The sequence below is a fragment of the Erpetoichthys calabaricus genome, chromosome 10 (assembly GCF_900747795.2).
Source record: "Erpetoichthys calabaricus chromosome 10, fErpCal1.3, whole genome shotgun sequence".
In the NCBI taxonomy this organism is placed as follows: Eukaryota; Metazoa; Chordata; class Cladistia; order Polypteriformes; family Polypteridae; genus Erpetoichthys; species Erpetoichthys calabaricus.
Window position 1 is genome coordinate 52,735,938 of NC_041403.2, and position 14,549 is coordinate 52,750,486.

At 37.0% G+C, this 14,549-nt stretch overlaps 1 protein-coding gene across 3 annotated transcripts in view; it reads right to left on the reverse strand.

Annotated features, from left to right (window-relative positions):
* Positions 1-14,549, reverse strand: part of tnni3k (TNNI3 interacting kinase) — a 106,124-nt gene that overhangs the window by 59,873 nt on the left and 31,702 nt on the right. For all 3 annotated transcript variants that reach the window (XM_051932946.1, XM_051932947.1, XM_051932945.1), the window contains exons 13-17: positions 13,783-13,839; positions 11,046-11,138; positions 10,905-10,962; positions 9,390-9,584; positions 8,746-8,850 (exon numbers count right to left, since the gene is read on the reverse strand). In XM_051932946.1, coding sequence (XP_051788906.1) covers positions 8,746-8,850; positions 9,390-9,584; positions 10,905-10,962; positions 11,046-11,138; positions 13,783-13,839 — 508 coding nt within the window. The remainder of the gene's footprint in view (positions 1-8,745; positions 8,851-9,389; positions 9,585-10,904; positions 10,963-11,045; positions 11,139-13,782; positions 13,840-14,549) is intronic.

Here is a 14,549-nt window from a genome sequence, read left to right on the forward strand (position 1 = left end):
GGTCACAAAATTGTGGGGTGTCCTAGAAGGATTGTGTTGCAAATCTGTTTTGGAGAACGAAGGGAAAGTGCAAAAATATACAAATAAATCAAACTGCTTTTATGAGCCAACAGGGATGCCACTATTAATTTTAAATTAGTTACAGAAGCAAAGAGTTAATGAAGTGTGGATGTAGTAAATTCCAAATCTTAATTGAAACAATATGAGAATATTGAGGATTATTTTGCAAATGAGATGGTAGTTCAATGACATTTTATTAAATTTGGTATAAATGTGCTTTGTTTTTGACCTGTTTTACTATAAACTGACTGGAATGTAACATTGGGGACTTACAGGATTGTTGCTACTCTTTCAGAAACCGTATTTCTACTTTCATAACTGGGTGGGACACTGGTTGCTGCTAGTGCCCCCTAGTCCACGGCCCTGGGTTCAAATCCAGGCTCAGGCTGATAGATAGATAGATAGATAGATAGATAGATAGATAGATAGATAGATAGATAGATAGATAGATAGATAGATAGATAGATAGATAGATAGATAGATAGATAGATAGATAGATAGATAGATAGATAGATAGATAGATAGATAGATAGATAGATAGATAGATAGATAGATACTTTATTAATCCTAAGGGGAAATTCACATACTCCAGCAGCAGCATACTGATAAGGAAACGATATTAAAGAGTGATTAAAAAATGCAGGTAAAACAGACAATAACTTTGTATAATATTAATGTTTACCCCCCCATCGGGTGGAATTGACGCGTCACATAGTGTGGGGGAGGAACGATCTCCTAAGTCCGTCAGTGGAGCATTTGTCTTGTCAGAATTTGTTCTGTCAGTGGCTGTGATGTTTGCATGCTCTCTATGCCTCTGTGTGGGTTTCTCTTATTTCCGTGGCTCTTCTTCCTCATCCCAAAAGGATGCATGTCAATTGATAACTCCAGATTAGCCCTGAATGACTGTAGGTACCAGCATTAGTGCACCCTATAAAAATGGTGCTTCATTCGGGACAAACAAAAAATAAAAGCAGATTTAGATTTTAACATGTAGACTATATATACACTTTACATGTAGGTGTACATACAAGTTGCATTCAAAGTCAATTCAATATTGATGTTCACATCAGTCTGTACGTGCAGAAAGTTGGTTGTCAATGACAGAATTATTTGATTTTCCATACAAAATGCATTTGTCTAAACAACTAGAATATACGCTAGTAGGAAGACGTAATACAAAGAGTAAAAAGAATAAAAATGCCTTTTGTGATAATGGTTAATACAATAATAACATATATCTAATCAGCTAGACCACCCATATACTTCTTCTCATACAAGAAAGACAAATCAACTCGGGCAATGGCAGCCATTCACATCAAAACTGATAAAAAGCAGCTGGTGATTGTCTTCAGCATTTACAAAAAATATAGATGAACTCTGTTTCTGTTTCTTCTAGTTTTGCCCTCAAATATAACAAGTCTGTTCCTTGGTGGAAAAGTTCTTACAACCATTGAGGCCAATACTTTCAAAGACAACAGCTTCAGATCTCTTCAGATACTAACTATCAGGAAGACGATGATACAAGAGATTTCCGAAAATGCATTTGAATCTTTGAACTTAAAGGAACTACACCTTATCTCAAATCCAACCAACATGATCAAAAGAAACTGGTTTATGAACAAGACTGACCTTGAACACCTAGAGATTAGTCTTTCTCTGATCCGGGCCATCAGTTCAGACAGCTTTCCTGAGCTAGAAGGGCTAATAAAACTAAACCTGAGTGGAAACCATATTCAGACCATTGAAAGTGAGAGCTTTAAGAATCTCAAAGGACTGGAAAACCTAGATCTTTCTAGAAACCGACTTCGGGTCCTAACTGATGGAGTTTATAGTGATTTGGAGTTGAGATGGCTAGACATTTCACAGAATCCAAGGCACTGCACGTGTGACTTGATGGGATTTGTGCAATGGCTGAGAATGTTCACATCAGGTTACGAAAACAGAAGCCTCTCCAATGACTTACTGACCATGTGTGCAACTCCTGCACACACAGCTGGAACTGTTCTCACAAACGTAAGTGATGACATTTGTTCTGCAACTACCATTACAGCCAATCCTGGAACAAGACGCACCACCTCTGAAGAAATGAATGGAATTACTCTTGGGGTCACAACGGGTGCAATATTAATTTTTTTAGGTAAGTGCCTTTGTAGAAATAGACTGACATTTCGATACAGATTTTGGTCCTGGTAGAAGTCACATTCTATTAGAATAAACACCAAGGTGAAGCCAAAGCACTGAGGACAATTCAAGTTAAGGTCTGAATGGTGAGAATTGCTCAGCATTTCCCTAACGGAGACTGCTCTGAAAAGATTATTACCTGAATACTTGGCAAATTTCAAAAAGTAACTTTGTTACGTTATAGCAGGAAAATGGCATTCTACTGTCCAAGGTTTAATTCCAGAGTCATCTTCCTTGATTTTTTGATTAGCAAGATATGTTTCAATACGTCTTCACCTTCCATGAGGCTGACTGCCATTGCATGGATGAGTATGCGGATAGTTGTGTGTTTGTATGATCTCATGAGACACGGCTGCTTGAATATGTTTTGTTCTTTTCAAATACACTTTTTTTTAGTTTTCTCTGTTTTGCTGACTGTCATCTTTATGTCATCTTTAAGTTTACAACCACAGTGCACTACTATGGGGCCTCACAATGGCTACTCTCATACATGTGCATACAAAGAGGCTTGGGGAATCAAGTAAACGGTCAGGTCTTTGGACCTGATTAGGAAAGTTAGGCATCATCTTTATGATGGTTCCTGTGCCATTTTATAACAATCTGCTTTCTTTCTCTCTGGTTTACTTACATTCATTTTCAAACTCATTGTTTCCATTTTTAGTCTATTCTTATTATGTGCTTTAGTTATTCTCCTCTGAGCTTGTTAACAGTCTGCCAACTGCACTGAGTGGACAAAGTCAGATGAGTATGGCAGGCTTGTAGGTCTATCTAAGGCTGCTGTTTACATTCTTCTTCTACTTTTAGGTTAGTATTATGGCCTAATGAGAGCAGCCGAAAGAAGAAGAAGATTATGGCCTAGCAGTGTTGTACAATTTATTGTTTCTTTTTAAGTCATTCTATTCTTAGAACACATAAGCAGACCCAATGATGTGTCTTGTGCCTTCAGAAGAATTTATTTCTATGTGCCAGCTGATCCTTTACTGTACTCTGCACTAGAATGAACTAGTCTTGCTTTATCCATCACCCTGACAGAAATACTGGGTGAAGGAAGCAGGTGAATGTATACAAGCAGGAAAGACGTGGTCCCATGGCTAAGAACCCAAATTTGAAATCAATTTCAAATATCAAACTATGGCTCTCTCCAAGCTGTTTGGTATCATCTATCATTTCCATATGTCCTCTTCTTTTAATTGAAACAGTTAGAGGTCAGACCTCCACCTCCATTTATCCTTCTCTGTAGTATTCTTTAATCTCAGACCAACACCTTCAAATCTCTTGCCACCAAGTCTCTCCACCTCTGCCATCCTCTCAATTTTCTTTCTTCCACAAATAGCCACCATGTATTTAAAAATGGGTCGTCCTCCCTATTGCATACAACGTGTCCAAACCACCTCAGTCTACAGTTCATGGGTTTCTCCTTAATACACCTGACCCCTACCATTTTATAAATTTCCTCATTTGTTTTTCTTTCACTTAGAGGACCACAGCAGCCATTTCAGCATGCACATTTCTCTTCTGGTGAAATCCTTTCTGATCGCCCAAGTGTCATAGCCATACAGCAGCATTGGCTGGACTACTGTCTTAAATAGCTTATACTTTTGTGGCTTTATTGCCAACCTTTGTTCATTTTAATTCCTCCCACATCCTTCCATTGTATCCATCTTTCACTAACTCTTTCCTTTCTTGTTGTTTCACAACCACGTTTTGCCTTGAACATTGAACCCAGATATCTGAAGTGACCCACTGGTCTTAGTTCTACCTTTCTTCTGTCCACAACTCTTATTCTTTCTTCCCTTCATTTACTGCACACCATAACTTTTGTATTTTCAGTGTTAATTCCTAATCCTGTGTCTTCCTGGGCTTCTTCCCAATTACATACTCTTTTTTGTAGCTAATATTCCAAATCTGCAACTATGGACAAATCAGCAGAAAAGAGTAATCCCCACAGTTTATCATTTCTAATATTTTCAGTTAGTATTTCCACCATCAGTATAAAGTATGGGCAAAATGAGGACTGCTGATATAAACCAACACTTATTTCAAAAGATTACATTTCTCCACTTCGTCCTATGTTTTCCCAGGAACAGGGAACTTTTTGAAACACAGAGGTGCCCAGAAGAAGAAACATCAAAAATGTTAGCCAAAAAATGTTGTTACCGAGAATCCATCCTAACTTTCATCAAACCTAATCACTAAACGGACAATCACAGTGAAAGCCAGAAAAAGAGATATGCAGAGATATTCTTTAGATTTGTCTGCAAACTCAGATGACTAGAAAAGGCACTGTGCCAACCATACACTTCCAAGGGTTGTGCATAGCAAGGTTGTAGCAACCAATAGTGGTTCAGTGAAAAACCAAGATGGTGTCGGAAAAAGATGTAAAAAATATGTAACTATTAAAAAACTATTTCTAACAGAAGAAATCATTCAAAATGGTCCTATGGCCCCAAAAACATATTGTCAGACATATGAAATAACAGAGGCAAGAAACGAGGAAATAATTGAAACTGAATACAAATCTTAACACTGCTTTTGTATAACTGCATTTGATCCAACGCACATTCTAGGAAGTGCCTATGCCTAAATACTTTAATCCTTTTTTTGAGTTCTAGGACAGGAGTACAGGTATATAAAAACAGATATATAACATATTCAAATACCTCATTATTTTCTCTATGAAGTAGTGTAATAATAAACAACATGCCTTATAATGCATAAAAGTAACTTTTCTCTCAAGGGGACACTCTTAGGGACTGAAGGCACACACACCTTGTGATTTTAGTGCATTTAGCCCATCAAACAAACAGCTCTAACAAGACAAATAAAGCCGTTGTCAAGTCTTGATTGCTTCAATGACTTTTGAGTCAATAGAATACATTGACATAGTGTTCATTTTCTTTTAAAATAACAGTTATGCTCTTGCTGGGTGCCAGCATGTTGTGGTTTACATATGGAAAATCGAAGACGACAGTTCAGCCAACTCCAAAGACCACCGATAAGATGGACATCCACACTGCTGGAAATCAAAATCAGAAGGCTTCTTTTTGCTCCAGGGAGCCTAACAGTACTGGAACAAAATCAGCCTCACATGCATTCCAAATAGAAAACCCAGAAAATGACTTGGGCTGTAGCATCATCAATAAAGAAGGTGACCTAGAAATCTGTAAGTAATGTAACTGGTAAATCAATACAGCAAGAACAAAATATGTATGGAAAACATATTTCCACATTTTCAATATGTAGTTTACAGATTCTACCCTTGTCTGTGTGAGTTTTTCACCAGGTATGCCCTTTTTCTCCCCTACATCACCAATAATAGTCTAACTGGGGATTTTAAATTGGCTTTTTGTGACAGTGAGTGCACTTTTGGGCATAAGCAGGACTGGTGATGTACTCCTGTCCTGGTCAGGCCAGTTTCTAGTCTGCATCTTGTGATGGGCTCCGGCCCCCTGTGACTCTAAATTGGGTTAAGCAGGGTAAGAATGTTATTTCTGTTGTTTCTGTAAAATTATTTTAACTTTTTTCTTTTTTCCATTTTGTTAGTCTATAGGATACACAGGCCTGAAACATGTTTAGTAAACTTACTTTTTAATGTTGATTCAGATGTTTAAGGTTTGTTGCAGTATGGTTTAATCAGAAATATTACAGTATCCCAGGTGGTAGGCTTTATGCTCAAGTGCTTGAGTCTTTACATATTGTATGTGTTTCAGTATAGTATATTTAGAAGTTAATAAAATAAAAAAACAAGCAGACCCAACATATAGATACAGAAATAATGTTTCCTTTAGGTAGTAAACAAACTGTCAGATTGTATACCCTCTTGAGCAAGCCTCAAACTCAAAAGAACACACAGATAATAGGCCAAGTTCACAACAAAAGGGGATTTATTGAAACAGAGTAGGGTAAAACCAACAAAAGGTTAACCGAATTGAAGAGAAACGCACAATTTAACACGACACAAAAGTAGCCTCACTTGAACTTACCCAAGCATGATCCCACCTCACCTCCTGACTCTGGTCTTGTTCGGGAGTTTATCCTCCTTCAATCCAGGTGAGCCCATGTTGCTGCTCCTCTCCCACCTATAAGCTCACCTGGTTGTGTGGTCAGAAAATAGACACAAGAATACCTCTGGTGTCTCACCCAGTTGACTGGTAAGTGGTTCAGGCCACTTAAGCAGTGGTTCCTGCTTAAGGGGATATGTGCCCCTACTTGTGACCACAGCGCTGTCTTCAACCTGAATGTTCAGCAGGATTTATTGTTGGCCTTCTTGAGCTCCAACAGCAGCGTTTAACTCACTTAATTTTTAAAAACTTGATATAGAAATAAAATGGGAGTGTGTTTAGAGCTTACTTACATCATGAGGTAGTACTGTATCAAAGTGTGCCTATCAAGGTCATGTGCCTTACATGGTCACAATAATTGTCTGTCACATGGGCCAGTTCTGACTCTCTGCACTCTCTCTTCATCATGATGAAAACTACCTACGTTGCTCATGCCAAAGGCTAGCACGAACAGAAGTGAGAACACTAGGAAGGAGAAAAATGAGAAAGGCTAAGAATTATGACACTTGACTAAAAGATGGTTTTCATTCAGGAGGAGCTAAGGAGAAACACTCTGAGATTTGGCACCACAAGTGTTACCTGGTAGGTAACCACCTAATAATCAGATTGCAATTCAGACTTAAAAAAAAGAATGTACTACGCCGATCTTTACAATGGCAAACAAGCAAACCAGTTGCTTCGCCTCAGGCACTGACGTCCAAGATTCAATCCCCATAAGGGGAATGCAAAAGTGCGTACACCTGATGAACCCCAATAAAGGTGAAACACGTGTCGTGTACTCTTTGTATTATTTGGCAGGTACTGTATCACATATCTATGAGCTGCCTCTCACAACTGAGAAGACGTGGCACATGTTTGCCAACTGGCCGACCAACCACAAGCATCACCTGGCAGGTAACCACCTAATAATCAGATTGAAATTCAAACTTAAAAAAAAGAATATAAACGTCTACGCATGGAAGTCTGTCTGTCTGTCTGTCTTGAAAGTGAGAGGTGGAGTCGGGGTAAGGGCTCTGAGGACACACAAGCGAGGTGAGCAAGTCGGCAAAACTAAACCTCCGAAGAAAGAGTCACTCGCTTAGCCGCTATTGCACAAACAATGTATATATATATACACACACACACATACATACTGTACATACTGTATAAATCTGCACACAACATATAATCATTTAAATTCATTTTTTTTCACATCAAAAAACACTCAATACCCCAGAAGGACATAGTGAAAACAAGAGTGTAGGAATTTTTTCAGATTCACTAAAAAAGCAAAAAAAACTGAAATATGACATTGACACAAACATTGAGACCATTTGCTATGACATTTGAAATTTGGCTCAGGTGTATCCCATTCTACAGATCGTCATTGAGGTGTTTCTGCACCTTGTTTGGAATCCACTTGTACTCAGTTCAATTGATTGGACAGGATTAGGAAAGACATGCAGCTGTCTATCGAGGGTCCCACAGCTGATAATGTGTATCAAAGCAAAAACCATGACATGAGGTCAAAGGAATTGCTTTCTGAGCTTATGGACAGGATTGTGACGAGACACTTCTGTAACATTTCTGTAACATCAAAGGTTCTTAAGAGCACAGTGGCATACATAATTTTTAAATGGAATAAGTTTGGAACAATCACGAATCCTCCTACAGCTGACAGAGCCAATAACCCAATGGTCACTTTGGCTGAGCACCAGAGAACCTATCTGGCAATGGGAGAATCTTCCAGAAGATCTGCCATCTCAACACTCCACTGATTTGGGCTTTATGGCAGAGCGACCAGACCAGTACCATACTATATAAAGTATTATACTTTATATAGTACTACCAGTACTATATAAAGATTGAAGACCCCTTGTTAAAAAGCTACACTGGAAGGTTTTACAAAGGTACGTACCAAAACAGGACCATCGGTCACCACAAAAAATAATGAAAACATATAAATGCTTTTTAATTATTTAATAGCAATGTATATAAAGTGAAAATATAAATTTTTTCATATGAATGCATTTACTGATTATATATTTACACGTAAAAAGCAATCTAAAATTTTAAAAGCCAAAAAAGCTTTGAGAGAAGACAAGCCTTTGTTAACAGTGCATCTGCTGTAGTAAATGGAATGAATGTATCAACGTGTCTAAAATATGTTTATATTAAGCTTCCTAACTCATATGCTATTCTTCTGTTCTCTTTTAGATGATTTGTGAAAGAGAAGATACTTTACTCTACACAGTGCCTGCTGAGGCTGAATTATTTTTATTCTTGACTTTTTTATGTTGTTAATTTATCATAACCTAAACCCAATCTAAATAATTTAGTGGTGCTAGTGTATAGTGTTTGTGAATAAAACCACTGTATTAATCATTTGCCTTCTGACTAGATGTCATTAAAGGTTGTTTAAATATCATTTACATTAAGTCTGAATTAAATGAAAATGGCTTACCTGTTAAGATCTCTGTGAATGATTGGTTGAGTAAGGTTGTGCAGGTATTCCATTCCTTTGGCTACATCTATAGCAATGATCAGCTTGGACTGGAGGTCAATAATTCTGTGGTAAAATTAAGATCAGTATTAGGCATTTCAGAAATAATGGCAGCTTTTGGTGGGCTGTTTGTTTCTCCACATAAAGTGAGGAAACCAGATAACCATGATGTATAACACTATAGCGTTGTGCGGTGCTCTCTGGTGCTGACCCAATGGATTCTTGCACCTTAGATATCTCACTGTCCTTTAAAGGACTGCTTGCTGCTGCTGATCTAGTTGGAGTTTGTGAAACTGTGGCAGATTTGCCATTTTTATAGGCTTCCCTGCAGCTGCTCATTTAAAGGATGGAATGCCAGCTCATTCTGTTAGTGTCTCATTGGTGATGCCATCCCTAGACTGAGACAACTTGTCAGAGGGTTACAATGCACTATAATGCTACCAACAGGAAAATTTTATGATCCTCAAAGTCTCTTACACAATCACACACTTCAAAAAGTCATTCAGTGTTACATGACTATTTACAAAACTAGAGAGAAATTATAAAGAAAAGTTATTCTGTTTGGAATAATTATGGAGAAAGGCATGTGAGAATTTTTGATATACCTTTTCTGTTCATGAAGCAAGGAAAATAGAGACCCCCCCGAGACATACTGGGTAACTATAGCAAACTGGCTTGGATCATCCAAACATGCACCAACAAACTGGATAACACAAGGGTGGTTGAGCTGACAGAGAATAGAGACCTCACGACAAAACATATCCACATCAGACTTGGAGCAATACGTATTGGCCCGGTATCTGTAGAGGGAAAACAGTTTGAGGATGGACAGTATCTAAAACAAAAATCAGAAGTCAACAGAGGAAACAAACAAAATGAATATCCTATACATCAAGTCATTGCATAGAAAAAAACTATTCATTGCTCTTTGTTTTTTAATACTATGTGTTGTTATTCATTAACAGAAGCAAGATGAAACTGAAAACAAAATTATGAAGCACTTTCCAAATTAATTATAAATAAAAATACAGAAAATCATGGATTTTACAATACAATGGAGCAAACAGCCAAAAATAATCAATAAGCTGTCATGATCTGTGCTTTAAATGTCCAAATGCTCCATTTCTGTTGTATCTACACACTTACATACTTTTAACATACATTTATTTACAAATAAGGGAAGCTTAAAATCAAATGCTGTATGAAAAAAGTTGCATGCATTTTAAGAGGAGTAAAGCAACTTTTCAGGTGACCCAGCTACACAGAGACAGACTACGGAAAAAAGAGAGCGATAAGCCCAAAGGTGAGCTATAATTTTCTTTTGGATAGTTTACTGCCTGCAAAGGGAAACACTATGGCATTATTTTTTTTAATAAAAAGGAGATGAATCATAGTCAAAAAACAGGACAAGATTCATAATCAGGTAAACCGGAGACAGAACACGACAAATACATCAAAATCATCAAATAGAGGAAGGATCATTCGCCATAACATTTTTGCCACAAAAACAAGAAAAAATCAGCACTAAATACTTTCAGTGAATCCACAATTCTGGACAACTAGAAAGTGTGTAACTTTGACCTTTATACCATTGTGACAAGGCCATTACACATTGTGCATTTGAGGTTGTCCCTGCTTAGCAGCCATCAACAATTACTCCCTAAAATTTCACCACCCATGGAAAGCACAATAGTGTTGTGGGAAAACGTGATTGATCTTTAACACTGTTAAAACTTAATCAAAGTGAATACCAATGTTAGAAATGAATTACTTGGGTTTCAAAACCATAGTTTATGTATATACATTTTATTGAAAACCAGAAAAATTTAAGTAAAGCAGCAGATCATAACAATTAATAGCTTTCATCATTTTAAAAATGCTGGATGGTAGAAGGAGAAGAGATTTGTTATTTACTGAATTGTATCCAGTCATCCAGGATGTTATTAATTGAGCAAAGTCTTGGCTGGATATATACATATACATATACATTTCAAATGTAAAACCCAAGAAAAGACCTTTAATCTACCAGAATAAACGGGTGAAGATAGGACTACAGTGTATCAGAACGAGATTCAACCATGAAACGGGACTCTGAAAGAGGATGTAAAGCTGATGCTTACCGTTTAATTGCTACAATTTTATTTCGGCATCGCCCTTTGTAAACCTTTCCAAATGATCCTAAATAAAGAAATGTATATTTAATTGCATGTATCTGAGAAATTGATAATATCAAGGCATCATGCAGGTTCCTAGACATTTACCTGATCCAATAATTTCATGGAACTCAAGTTCTGACAGCTGGAGGTGGAAATGAGATGGGAGGCTGGCACGCAGGAGGAGGACTTCGGCTTTTTCTAGCAAGAAAAAAAAAAAGGGAGGAAGTAATGAAACTGGAAACCTAAATCAGAAATTCTTATCGTGGAGTTAGCGTTGCATCTTTTTGTCAGTTTAAAACAGTTCTTGAAGGCTCATCCTGTGCTGTGTTTTAAGAAAAAAGCAGACAACAAAAGAATTCAGCAGCAATGTGCATTTATTATTGCAATTATCAACAAAGGATATCTGTTTACTGTGATTAAAAGTTTTTTCTACAATGGTTTCGAGGAATCCAAAAATGAAATTTAGAAAAATGAAAATATTAAATATAATGATAATTCTAGATAGGCAGTTTGGTAATGGGCCCACAAACTTACAGCAAATCTGCACATAAAAAATATCTTTGCATGCAGACTGTGATGTGGTTTGTTTCCTTCTTACATGCTCATGTGCCGATACGTCTTACAGCTTCTTAGTACCCTGTGATTGGGACCCCTGGCCAGATACTTAATCACATGATCTGCTCCACAACTACCATAAATAAACGATACACGATCACATCATAAACTTAAGGATAAGCCATCACCGGGTGCACACTTTTTCAATTACATAAATAAATATCACCAGCACAATTTAGTACAGAATAACGATCCTAACTGATTTATCATAGTAAGACTATACAAAAAATGTTCACTCTCAGAACAGAAGTGTTATACTTCAGCAATGGTTCCTCCCCTGGCTAGGGGGTTCAAATCTTTGTTTAATGTCTTCTTTGTTCATGTTTGATTCTTTTGCTTATGTTACTATTATGAATTGAGTTGCATATTTGATATTACATATGTGTTTTATTAGTCTGGGGTATTGTTTGGTTTCTTTGTGTATAAGCTGCCTTTGTTATGTGCCTTGTGTTTCATTGCTGGTCTCCCAAGAGGCAGGCCATCTTTCAATAATCACCAGGAACTTCCCTCTGCCCTATATATATTTGGAGGAACTTCCACATTTTCTGGCAGTTCACTGTGTATGTGCTCTGGAGTCGGTGAGTTTACTGAACTGGGGCCTTGTTCATCTTGGATTGCCTTTTCCAGCAACTCCCTTCTGCCTTTTGTGCTTTTCATATTAGAGAGTGACAGAATATTTTGTGAGACTAAATATTTAAAGATCCTGCATTTGCCCTTATTCTAGCAGGGATGTGGCGATATACCCCCTCTAGTGGTCATTTCAAAAGTGTTTGTGTAGTGTACATGATTTGAGACACGTAGTTCAGGGGAAGGAAGGATGCAAACATGACAGATATTTGTTAACTTGTTAACACCAGAATCAAGCTCATGCCAAAGTGACTCATATGTGTTATGGTTTGTGTTCATTTTAAATTAACGTCTCCCCCTTTTTAAGCCTCATATAATTACATGTTATAACTGGGCATGGGTTTTGGAGGTTGAAGAACCCAATATTAGTATTGGCTTTGATTAAAAATAGCTTTATACTGGTTATATATTTTTGTGTCTTTTTTCCGACAGCATTTTATGCATCAGTTGTTTTGCTGTTACTATTAAAAAAAACCCCAGAGGGGCATGGTGTCAACAAGATAAAAGGTCAGCACTGTGCACTTCCTGGTCATGGTCATCTGCCAAAATAAATAAATCTCTGCACATGGTTGTTAATATTCTTTATTAGTGTTATTGAACCTTTATCTGGCTTCGACTTTGATTCTTTGTTCAGAATTTCATTTAGACAAATTTCATTTAACAGCTTGTGAGCTGTTACTAATATCTGATGCAAATTCAATTTGCACCTTCTGTTGTTATTAGATCTATAAGAAAGAAACCGCAATACCTTACCAGCATCCAATTAAACTGTGGATTTGTCAATCAGCATACTAAAAACATTTTGTCTTTTATTCTGCAATATAATTGAAATTTAGCAATGATTTCTTTTGTTTATTAATCTTTCTTGTTGAAAAAATTGTAATCTAAAGCAAAGAAAACAGATGATGTTTTGAGTGTCAAAAATACTAGTGGAATCGGCAACAATACATTGCTCACTCTCTATAATGTGCATTTTGTGAACATCCTAATTGCACTTAAAACTATTAGAAAATGTTTTCTAAATCAGACCACAAATGCTATGACACTTACAAAAAAAGAACATAAAACAATTGATGAGAAAATGCATACAATGTATTACATTTTTAAAATTTGCTTTCATCTATATACATTTCCCCTTTAAACCAATCCCATACTTATGTAAAAGTCAGGGTCTGGTGTAATGAAGTGGTTAGCACTGCTGCTTCACCGCTCCAAGAGAGTGGGACTCAGTCCCAGTCCTAATCATGGTCTCTATGATGTTCTCTGTTCTCCGAGTAATTTTTCTTAGGGTGCTCCTCTTTACTCCCGCATCCCATAAACATGAAGGTTAGATTAAACAATGACTAAGCACTGGTCTAGTTTGAGTTAGTAAGTGTTTCCATGACTGAGCCTCGTAATGGACTATCAGCCTGCCTTGAAGCGAAGGCTCTAGCTCCCCATGAGCTTGAAATGAATATGGAGTTGACCATAAATAGCTGGATTAATCATACATACCATAAACTGGATGGATTCATGTTATTTTTTTAATATTCATAAAACATTACTGACATATAAAAAGATTTGATATCAACTTCATTAATATTCATACAGGTTAACTTACCTTTTGTCATGCTCTTAATTCTTCCAAGTGGGGACGGGACAGAAACATAAGACCCATCTGGAACAAAAAGTACTTTGTCAAAGGAAATATTACAAATACTCCTAGGACAATTATTACATGTGTTTCCATTACAGTAAAGACCAGTAAGTAGTGCATAGAAATATATGAACTTTCATTAGTACCAGCAGGATTTATCCTAATGCAGAACATTCGAAGAATTTTGACGATAACTGTCCATTCAGCCCAACAATCTCACCAATCCTATTCACCTAGATTTTCCAAAATAACATCAAAGTCCCTTTAGTCCTACATTTGACCACACTACTTGATAATTCTTTCTATGTGTCTAAGGTTCTTTGTGTGAAGACCTCTAAGGGAAAAACCAAGTTCATAAAATGAATGGACAGATCCATAGATAGATTTTCACACTCACGAGAGAACTCTTCTGTTGGCTCTAATTCATACTAGCCTACGACCATCTTCTTGGTTGAAAGTGAATTCAATAGAAAGCTTAATGAGGCCGGTGACAGCACTTATAAAAAGCATGAAAAGCAATATGTTAAACATTTCAGCTCTCCTTAGGAAATATTCACACTATATAACAATAGCTGAACCATTCTTATCCCAACACTGTCAAGAAACAATCAAATTGTGAAGACTACAATCGAGCTCCAGCCTAAGTAGGCCACATGTTTACCAAATTAACACCATTTTGGACCAAAATCATTAAATGCCTTTCAGACAGCCTTGGTGTCACAATCACTCCA